The sequence below is a fragment of the Dipodomys spectabilis genome, unplaced genomic scaffold (genome assembly GCF_019054845.1).
Source record: "Dipodomys spectabilis isolate Male_0828 unplaced genomic scaffold, ASM1905484v1 ptg000533l, whole genome shotgun sequence".
In the NCBI taxonomy this organism is placed as follows: domain Eukaryota; kingdom Metazoa; phylum Chordata; class Mammalia; order Rodentia; family Heteromyidae; genus Dipodomys; species Dipodomys spectabilis.
In genome coordinates, this window is record NW_024871210.1 from 6,899,382 (window position 1) to 6,911,278 (window position 11,897).

Sequence of the window (11,897 nt, forward strand, 5' to 3'; positions counted from 1 at the left end):
ATGATATTGTGACATCACATTTCCATTAGGATATTATTGTCCTAATGTGTTTTCACAATTCCATTTTGACTTCATAACATTTTTAAAAATCCATGGTCTTTGGACTTCAGGCTCTTTCTATGAACTAGTATCCTCATTGTGAAACATTCTCAAATGATATAGGACATGAGATGATCATATTCCAAACTCATGGTGTCATCACTCTCACATTGTGACCTCATTACTACTGTGACATTACAAACCCACTGTGACATCACATTGCCATTGTGATATCACTATCATGTTGTGAAATCCCAAACCTAGTTTTACATTTTAGCACCTTCGACACAACTCAGAGCCTTTCTGACATCACAATCCCTTTGTGAACCATATCCTGATGTGAACCTAGAACAATTTATATCAGACATGTCTTTTAACATCACATCCACTTTGGGTCATCACCAGTGTGACATCACATTGTCATTATGAAACTATCAGCTTACAGTGATATCACCAAAATATAATGAATTCATAGCATCTTGACATCACATTACCATATTGATCCCCATATGTCAGACTTTACCTCTATGAATCCACTTCTTCAAATTAACAATGTTAGGTAACTTGCATAAACACTCTTTTCATGAGTTCAAGTTTTCCAGCATTTACCTGTTGGGAAATTTCTACGTACATTACATATGCTTGTAAGGCTGAGGACCAACTGTTTTAGGCATTGGCCTGGCACAATTTACCATGGTGCCTGATAACCAGATATAAACAGACAGAAGGGTTGAGCCTATGACCATTTTACAGAAATTTAGTGTCCACATTTGCACACCTGATATCACTATTTTTCCTCTTTTTTCAATCGTAATGATTAGTAGCTGTAGACACTCCACTGTGTTTACAGTGGTCTCCCGAGCTACCTGATAATCTCAGTTGTTTCTCTGTACCTCAGGGATCTCCATTTTCAACTCCTATTTAGTACTTTGACCTCAGTCTGGAACTTGGAATCCTCTTCCCTTTTATCCTCCTCCTTTTCTTTGAAGTTGGCTTTCATGATCACAATCTCCATGTCAAAGTCCTCCTTATCTTGCAAGTGTTCCTCCAGGAACACACAATTCCTTCTACTTTCCAACTGCTGCTCTTTCTCACAAAACCTCTAACTGGTCTTCAGGTCCTCCTTTAAGTTTTAAATGATGCTATTAAGAGGGTTTTTTCCACCTCCAACAATTACATTGAGACCTGCTTCTTCTGCATTATATTTTTGGTGAGATGTCAAAAGTCTCTTTGGGCTTTTCCTCTAATAGCTTCTATTTCTTTTCCCTTTAGTGTATTTTGTGACAGACCTTTTAACTGTTTAACTGTTCTGTTTTTCTGCCTAATGCTCTTTGCCTTTCCTGGGCATACCCCATCAAAGCATGCCTGTCCTTTAACTCTTTCTGAAGGATAACAATCTCTTTCTTGATTCTGATATTTTCCGTTCAGTTTTCATGGCCTCTTCTTCTATGACATGGCATCTCTGGTCAGCCCCATTACCTGCTCTTTCTATTCTTTCTTTGTTGAATTATAACTCACATGCTTCATAATTTATAATTACTATGCACTTCCTCCAAATACAGTTTTGCAAATTGTCCAGCTCCTTTTCTGGGCCTTGATTTCCATGTAGAGTGGCAGGATATTCTACTGCCCTATTTATTGTCAGCAAGGATGGCAGCATTACATCCTGTGCCTTCTTCAGCCTCTGATCTGTGGTCCCCCTTTGTTCCTAAACTTGGGAAAGCTATATCAACAGAAATGTCTAACAATCTGTACAGTCCCTGCAGTCTTTGCTACATGTCCTTTCGCTTATCTGCTGGCCTCCTGAGAAAAACTCCACCCAGTCTTTCTTGCCTGGAGAGCTGGTCTGGTCAAAAAGTCATCGTGCTCCTAAATTTGAGCCCATTTGGAAAGAAACATACTTGGTGTTGCTATTTACATCATAGGCTATTAATACTGCAGGGAAACAACACTGGATCCATCATTCTCAAATGGAACAATATCCAGAGAAGGCTGCACAATGTACAGTTCAGAGATACACAAAGAATCCATTCGGGAAAGATTTACCAAGTGTTAGTTAGTGCTAAGTAGAGTGTTTTTATTATTTACTCCTTATTATTTGTTATAATTGTATTTTAAATCTGTTGAGGGCAGGGAAGAGAAGGGAAAGTTTAGGATTTGTTCCAGAAGGAATCAATGATTTGATTGTACATGAAAACCAGTGGGGAATATACTAACCAGTGGGGCCTCAATGGTCAACACGGCCCAATAATCAGTGTCGCCCCTTGACTTGATATGCTGGAGTAGACAAGGCTTTCCATCAAATAGGACAGAGCATGCTACTGGAGGGGATAGTTTGTCAAGCCCGACATGGTGAGCTGTCACGTAGTGACTGGGCAGTGTGCAGTTTGAGATGGTTTGAAATTGTACAGCTGGAGAGCCAATGATGTGATAGAGGGGTACAACCTATATATAGGTTGTGTGTTCAGAACAATAGACCAGGAGAGAAAGAGGAGAAAGTCCTGGAAGGAAGATAGTCGTGAGACAGTAGGATGGGAGATCCCTGGGAGGAAACGAAGTTGAGAGAGAGTGAGTAGGAGGGGAAGCATGACAATTGGCCACTACGGTAGAGCAGGTCAATCTTGTGGAGGATGGAGGAGACTGAAGAGAAGGAAGTTATGGAAGGGGAAAAGAGAAGAACCTGGAAGATAGGAGAGGTGTGTAGAAAAGCTAGGAGGAAGGGAAAAGAAAAAAGCCTTGCCCTTTGAAGTTTGAAGCTTTGGAGATTTTAATTTGGGGGGCTCTTCTATTGCGGACCAATTAAAAAGGACAGGGCTGCCCATTGGTGGTCTGAGGTGGTCGAGGCTGCTCATGTCTCTGGGTATCTAGTCCAGTACAAGGTAGCTGCAGGTCCTTTTCTATTGTAAATAAATTTGTTTGTTATCTTAAATGTGTCTCAAAGGCTTATCTTGATTTTATGGGTCATAATATACAAGTTCATATGGAGCTTAAAGACCCAAAGCCTATGAATTTTCTAAAATGTTACAAAGTCATAATATGTGTGAAAACCCAATGGAACAGAAATATCACAATGGCAATGTGACATGTCATGATTATGTAATGTTGTCACAATTATTTGTTGATGTCATAATGTTGAAGATATCACAAGAATTTAGTGATGTCCTTATGGGTTGTCTAACTGCCAATGATTATATGAGCTCAGAAAGGGATTGTGAGGTCTCCAAAGGCATGTGTTGGCAGGAATGTGATGAATTCCTAACAAGCTGATGATGGTCACAATGTGGCAAAGTGGTCATGACCTCTGACAATGTTATGTCACAATTTTAATGATGTCACAGTGTTTTTATAATATCACATGTCATAAATATTATGTGCTTGAAAACAGAATATGAGCTCACAAAGAGCCTAAGTATCATACTGGCAGCATTTCAAAAGTTATGACTAGAAGACAAGCTTGTGATGTCATACTGGTGATGAGGTCATTATAGGTTCCTGATGTTGGAATAGAAGGAGTGTTGTCCTTAATCCACAATGAGGATATAAGTAAATCAAGGGACTTTGATGTCACAAAGGAGGCCTTTTTTTTTTGAGTGGTCATAACAGGTTGGGATGTCTCAATGTGATAATCATGTCACAGCAATGTGATGTCAAAATGTTTTTGTGATGTCACAATGGTTATGGCATCAGCAATAGACTAATTATGTGACCACACTTGTAATATTTCAATCACAGATCTGATTTCAATTGCTACTGTTTTACAATGAGGATCTGCTTTCAAGGAAGGAGTTAGAAGACCCAAAGCACATCAGTTTTCTAACATGTGATGGAGTTAAAATAGGTTTGTGAAAACAAAATGGGACAATGATATCACAAAGAAAATGTGATGTCACCATAACGTGATACAATGTTTTGATGTCATAAATAGTTGTTAATGCCATAATTGTGATGAGGTCACAGCAGGTTTCTGAGGTCACAATGGGATACTGAAATCAAAATGTCATGGTAGATCTCTATTGTCATTTATTCTAAATGAATATATAAGTTCAAAAAGGGATTGGAATATCTCCAAATTCAGGTCTCAACACAAATGCGATAAAGTCCAAAGAGGTTTGTGATGTCGCTATGTGACACAATGTTCATGACATCTGGCAGTGTGATGTTACAGCAGTCATGTTGTCACCGTGGTTTTCTATGACATGTCATACAAGAAATATTAGGAAGTCAAAAACAGATAATGAGCTAACAAATGGCCTAAGATATCACAAAGGAAACATTTTACCAAAATTATGAGAACAGGAGTTTGGGATATCACAATGGATTATTGATACCACAATGGTTATGCAGTCACAATGGGTTTCTGATAACAAGACACATGTCATATTTGAAATAAAAGGATTTCCTATGATACACATCCACATTGGATGTATGATGTAACAATGCATATGTAATATCATAATACTATTATGAAATTGTAGTATTGTGAGGCCAAAATGAGCTGATGGTGTCATACCAGGAATGTGGTGTCCAAATAGTGATGATGTAACCAGGGGTTTGTGATATTACCATGGCATATCTGATCTCAATTGTCACTAGTTCACCATGAGTATATGGGTAGAAAAATGGATTGTGATGTCACAATGGACTTGTGTTTATTCGAAAGAGCTAAGAAATATTCATATGCTAAGAAGTAATCAAGACATGATATTGTGACATCACATTGTCAGGGTGATATTACTGTCCCATGGGGTTTTCAGAAATCTATAATCGTCACAGTGTGATCATGATTTCAAAATGGCAATGCAACATCATAATTGGTTTGTTATATGAGAGGGGTGATTAGGTCAAATTGTGTTTGCGATTGAAAAAAGTGAGATTGAAATAACACAAGTACTTCTTCAATTTTAATTGCTTCCTAGTACAGGAGTACAGGAGTTCAAGGAAAGAGCTGGGCATCCCAAAGGCCAGGAATTTTCTAAAATATTATGTGAACATACTAGGTTTGTGACAACATAATGGGCAGCTATATCATAATGGCAATGTGATATAAAAATATGATGTAATAATGTTTTATTGTCACAATTAACTAGTGGTGCCACAAGCATGTTGAAATCACAATACATTTGTGAAGCCACAATTGGCTGGTGATGTCACAATGGAATGCCAAAACTCAATTGTCCTTAATGCACAAATGTTCACAAAAGGGCTGTGATGTCTCCAAGTCATGGGTTGTAAGCAAAGTTATGAAGTCCTAACATTTCATTTTATACTTCATTGTAAAGATACTGTCCAAAGATATTTATTCTATTTATTTATTTATTATTCATTTATTTTTTTACTGTGAAAATTCTGTACAAAGGAGTTACAATTACATGGGCAAGGTAATGAGCACCTTTCTTATCTAGCATTGTTGCTTCCTCCATTGTTTCAACTTCCCATCCCTTCCCACTTCTCATCCCCACTCCCTGTCTCCGCTCTCCTGCCTCGCTTACCCCTCTCCCACCCCCCCCACACCTGCCAAAGTCAAAAAGTTCATTTTCGACATAACATCGTGCACATCTCATTGCAATGGTTCCACCTGAATTCCTATTTAAACATTTTTTTTTTCCTTTCTCCTCCACAAAGTAAACGAACAACAAATAAAATGAAAACAGGGTTGATGTTATGGGGGAGAGATATACAAAGTAAAAATAAATCATCTTATAAATGTGTTAGAAATAATCACAAAAAAGAAAAAAAAATTTGGGTCCTTATCTTGCACTTCATTTCACCTAACAAAAAATTATTTGACCGTTTCTGCTCCTCTTAGAAATATACTAGTTATTGTACATAAGGGAAACCATGGGACCTATGTTTTTTGGCCCTGGCTTACTTTTCTTTATATAATTTATTCTAAGTCTTTCTATTTCCTAACAAATGTGGCATTGACATTCTTTCTAGACCCCAAAAAACAATAAACCAAAGATGTTTGAGTTACATGAGTAAAATAATGAGCACACTGTCTATTAAAAATTATTACTACAATATATAATATATACATAAATACCTATATATTATATATTATATGTGCATAAACCTATATAATAAATATTATATATGTAAATATATACACCTATATATATAGGTATATACTGTATATACCTATATAATAACTATTATATATGTATATATGTAATATATATTATATAATTCATAAATATGTAATGTAAAATATGAAACATATAATATATATAACTTGTACAAATAGATATATACATAATGTGAATATATATAATATGTATATAAACATATATTATATGTGTTATATATAATATGTAGGTATATATACAGATATATACGTATAATATTCAGGTATATATGTTAATATAAAGGAATATTTACAGATATATAGCTATAAAACAGGTATATATGGGCAGATTAATCCATAGGTAAATATATTATATATGAATATACAGAATATATTACATATTATATATTAAATATAATATGTATTTTATAAATATGTAAATATATGACATATTTATATTTAATATAAGTACTTACAAATACATAACAGGTATATTATATATAATATATATGCTTATATATCATATGTAAGAATCCATTTATATACCTATATATCATATTACATATTACATATTATATATATTTATATCTATAAATATGTATATATATAAATGGTATTTTTATTATGTATTTTACATAATATATGTTTGATATATTTTGTGTTATAATATTCTTTATAATAGTATAAAATATACTACACATTGTATATATAAATATATATATAAATTCAAATATTATACATTGTATATGTAAATATATGTATATATACGAATATTATATAGGTTGTATATATATATGCAAATATATATTATATATACTACATATACTTATATAATACATATACATATATACAATATATGAATATATATACATATCTAATATATAATGTATTTAATATACATATATATGCATGTATATACATACATTTAAAAATATACATGTATATGAACATATACATTTATACATATACCTATATACATATACATATATATACATATACATATATACATATATACATATACATATATATATACATACATGTTTATACATTTGAAATATATATTCAATAAAATATATTCTCCCTCTCTCTATATCAATCTATCTATCACATTTTTTTGATCAGTTCAACTAGTGTGGTTTGGGGGTTGTTACTAATTCTTAGTTATGGTGAATAACGCTGTGATAAACATTCTTATGCTGATAGATGTTTTATGGCCTTGTTTGAGATCATTTGTGCCAATGGCCAAACATGGGATTGCTGGATGATGCGTGAGGCTTATGCATTGTTCTTTGAGTAGCTTCCATACTCCTTTCAAAAGTGGTTGAAAAAGTTAATACTCCCACCAAAAATGAACTAGGGTACACATTTGACCGCATCCATTTCAGAATCTTTTATTAGATTTATTGATCATAGTCATTTTAACTGAGGTGATGTGGAATCTCCATGTTGTGTTGATTTGCATGTCTTTTGTGGCTAGAGAAGTTGAGCATTTCTTCATGTGTCTGTTGGCCGTTCTTATTTCCTCTTCAGAGAAGTCTCTCTTGAAGTCTTTTTAAATAATTTTTTTTATTGTAAGAATACTTTATATATCTTAGCTACAGTAAATAATGCTGCAGTAAACATAGTTGTGCTGGTAGATTTAGTATTGTCTTGATTGTGATGATTTGGGTAAATGCCTAAAAGTGGGATAGCTGGGTCACAGTGGAGTTCTACGTGGAGTCTTTTAGGAACCTCCATACTGTATTCCATAGTAGATGCTCCTTAATAGATGAATGGATTAAGAAAAAAATTTTTTTATCCAAGATTTTTTTTATCCAAGTAGACAAGCTATGTCGCTTAATTGGAGTGTTGATTCCATTTAAAACAGAATTAGGACTGAGGTGTTTGGTAATTGCTTCCATGGTATCCATCTTGTTTGGGGCTGTGCCCACTGGATCCTTCCTATGATTCTTAGACTCTGTGTTCGGGGCTGGTTCTTGGCTTTTATTGTGCTCTTGCTGGTTTTCTATGTGTAAGATACATTTACATGCCTTTTATAATGCCATTTGGTGGAGATATATGGTTTCACTGCTTGTTTTTTCTGAAAGATTTTTATTTGTCCTGATGTTATGAAGGAGAATTTAGCTGAGTGGAGTATTCTTAATTGATAGTTGTTTGTCTTTAGGATGTGACATGCATCATTCCAGGCCTTTTTTGGGGGGGAGGGGGGGTCCAGGCGTGGGGCCTGAACTGTGGGCCTGGGCGCTCTTCCTTAGCACTTCAGCTCAAGGCTAGCACTCTACCATTGAGCCACAGAGCCACTTCCGGCTTTTTTCTTTTTGCATATGTGGTGCTTAGGAATCAAACCCAGGGCGTGAGCCACCTTCCCAGTCCATTCCAGGCACTTTTACTTTCTTTGACTCTGCTGAGAATTCTGAAATTATTCTGATTGGTTTCCCTTTATAGGTGATTAATTTTTCTCCAGGAAAGCTTTACTCAGCCTTTCCTTTGTCTCAATTGATACTGTGTGGATTGCAATGTGACAGTAGCATGTTCTATTCTGGTCTGTTCTATCTGGTGTTCTAACGTCTTCTTATGTCTGAATGGACCTATCATTTGCATGTTTGGAAAGTTCTCTGCTAGGATCCTGTTAAATAAATGTCCTAGACGTTTCACTACTTTTAGCCTTCCTCTACAATCATTAGCCTTAAATTAGGCCTTTTGGTGGTCTCTTCTAACTATTGAATAGATATATCATATTTCTTAGATTTTTACTTTTTTATAGTGTCAAGGGTGTCTTCAGTCCCAGAGACTGGATCCCCTCCCGACACTAACCTATTCTCAAGTCTTTCTATTGTGTTCTTATTTCCTTTCCTTCTAATTGGTCAGATTTGATGGCTTCAGATTGTTTGTTGGAGCTTTGTTTTAAGTCTTCTTTACCTTCTTAATATTGTTTTCAGTATGTAATCTAAAATCTCTTGATTGGTTATAAGTTAATTGGACAAACTTTCCTTTCATTGGGCTTCACACAGCATTTCCTTTTTAGCCTGTAGGGATTGCCCAAGCTTTCTGTTTATGGATTTCATTAATGAATCTATTAATCATTTTTTCTCATCTTGCTCATGCAATTACTCTTTGATCAGCCTCTGAGGCTCGTTAATTCCTGTCTTAATCTTTCCTTGTCCTCCTCATGCTCTTGCATTTCCCTATCACGTTCACACAGTGTCTTTTGCAGGCTTTCAAACTTTTTATTCAACCTATGTACCAGTAGTGTTTGTAGAGGATTTTGGGAACTCTCCTCTGGATTATTATATTTATTTATTATATTATTTTTATTGTGAAATACTATACAGAGGGGTTAAAATTACATAAGCAATTAATGAGTATATTTCTTATCAATCATTATTGCCTCCTCCTTTGTTTCATCTTCCCATATATTCCCATCCCACCACCACTTCTGCACGAATGTTGTAAAGTTTGTTTTTTGACATTAGGTCTTGTACATCTCATCGTTGCTATGGGTCCCCCTGTATCCCGATGTAAACAACTGTATTTTCCCTTCCCCTGCACAAATACAATGAAAACAGGTGTTATTACTAGGGGGTGGCATGCAAATCAACAAAAAAAATCATAAATATATTAGAAAAAAAAGCAAGAAAAAATATTTGAGATCTTGTCTTGTAAATTTGTTCAACCAATTTGGAAAGTAATATTGGAGGTTCCTCAAAAGACTCCATACAGACCTCCCCTTGACGCAGCAATCCCACTTTTGGGCATTTACCTGTAGAATCACAAACAAGACCAAGACCATATTAAAGCTACCAGCACAACGATTTTTATTACAGCATTATTTATGATAACTAAGATATGCAACCACATCAGATGCCCCTTAATAGATGAATGGATCAAGAAAATGTGGTATATAGACACAATGGAATTCTTTGCCTCCCTCAGAAAGAATGGCATTGCCCCATTTGTTAGGAAATAGAAGAACTTGGAAAAAATTATATTAAGTGAACCAAGCCAGACTCAAAGAAAAATGGGTCTCATGTTTTTCCTTATTTGCAATAACAAGTATATGTCTGAAACAAGCAGAAACGGTCAGATAAGTTGATGTTAGGCGAAATGAACCCCAGAATAAGGACTCCCACTCATTGTTAGTGGGAGTAGAGATACCTGTCCATACCATTTTTCTTGTCTTTCTCCACTCTGTTCTGCCAATTTTTGTATGAAGGCAAAACCAATACTGTGCTAGCACACTGTTTTAGGAAATCATCAACCTAAACTCTGTAGTTGCACAAATTGTTTAACACAGTCAAAATAAGTACATATACAATCTAGTTCATTAGATACAATCTAGTTCAACAACAAACAACTAGGGATACCTAGATTAAGAAAATTAAAGAAAAAGTCAGAAGACCAGAAATTAGTAAATTCAGGGAGAATTGTGAGAAGAAAATAAGATTAGAGACATGTGGGGATGGAAAGGGAGAGAGATAACATAATGGATAGAGAGAGGTAATGGATAGAAGGGAAGGAGAAGGGAGATACAGAAAAAGGAAAAAGGAAACATTTTTAAATGAAACACTTAAAAATATATAAAGCACAATTAAGGGAGTTAATGATGAGTGTTTGTGAATTAAGTAATCAATTTATTAATTAGTATGTACACAATTAAGAATAATATGGGTATATATCTGAAGATGAATATGGATATATATCTGAAGATGAATTGAATAGCTATTAAATATAGCAAAGAAAGCACAAAAGTTCCAAGAGAAAAAAGCAAAAACAATAAAAAAAAACTAAAATAAAAATGATGAAAAAATAGAAAACTATTTTTTAAAAAATTCTAAAAAGATTCCGGTGGCAGAGACGCAGCTTCCACTGAGCAGGGCAAAATGTAGCTCGAGGCCATGAGCAGATACACCAGCTCTGTCAACCCGGCTGTCTTCCACCATCTGACCGTGGTGCTTCTGGCCATTGGCATGTTCTTCACTGCCTGGTTCTTCCTTTATGAGGTTACTTCCACCAAGTACACTCAGGACATCTACAAAGAGCTCCTCATCTCCTGGGTGGCCTCACTCTTCATGGGCTTTGGAGTCCTCTTCCTCCTCCTCTGGGTTGGCATCTACGTATGTACCCCCACGGTACCCACCAGATGGCTTCACTGAATCCCTGCTTTTGTAATTTAATTTTTTTACTGTTGCTGGAAGGTCCCACCTGCTGACTCCAATAAAAGCAGATGTGGGATAAAAATAATTCTAAAAAGATATAGACAAAAGTTCTTTCATTTTTTTTTTCCAGGCAGGATCTTCTATCTCCCCTGAGACCTTAACCAGTTTATTGGTGCTCTGGTTTGCTTACAGTGTTTGCTTTTCCTGTGGCTTCATTGGTTTCTTAAATCAGTTTGTTTCAGCAGGCAGAACAACGCTCTTCCTTACTAGAGATTTTATAACATCTTCCCAGCTGAATTCAATGTGATGGTGATTTCCTTTGAGTATCAGAAAAGAGAGAGATGGCTGTTTCTTCTAGCTTGGAGTTGCTGTGATGGGGCTAGGCTCAGGGTAGTGTTGAGGCCTGTCAAAATGTGTAGCTTTTCCATGAGGGGCTAGCTCCTGAGACACTAATACAGCCCAGCCTGGAGCCATTGTCAGGATTTATATTTACTGAGTTTCCAATTTTTCCTTTTGCTCTCAGGCAGCTAGATCTGCTGACTGTGCAACATTGTGGTTGGGTAGCCTCTTATCCAGTGATGAAAGTCAGTCATCTAAGGGCAGAGATTCCTCTACTGGAAAGTAAAACTTTCTCTTTG

At 35.5% G+C, this 11,897-nt stretch overlaps 1 protein-coding gene across 1 annotated transcript; it reads left to right on the forward strand.

Annotated features, from left to right (window-relative positions):
* The first annotated feature begins 10,949 nt into the window (after positions 1–10,949).
* On the forward strand, positions 10,950–11,292 carry LOC122099798 (transmembrane protein 258-like). Its single transcript, XM_042670321.1, has one exon. It carries the CDS (start codon positions 10,999–11,001, stop codon positions 11,254–11,256), a length of 258 nt encoding a protein of 85 aa, XP_042526255.1. The 5' UTR covers positions 10,950–10,998; the 3' UTR covers positions 11,257–11,292.
* Positions 11,293–11,897: the final 605 nt, after the last annotated feature.

Excerpts from the sequence above, each read along its gene's own strand:
- LOC122099798 (XM_042670321.1), top strand. The coding sequence starts at position 10,999 with ATGAGCAGATACACCAGCTCTGTCAACCCGGCTGTCTTCCACCATCTG.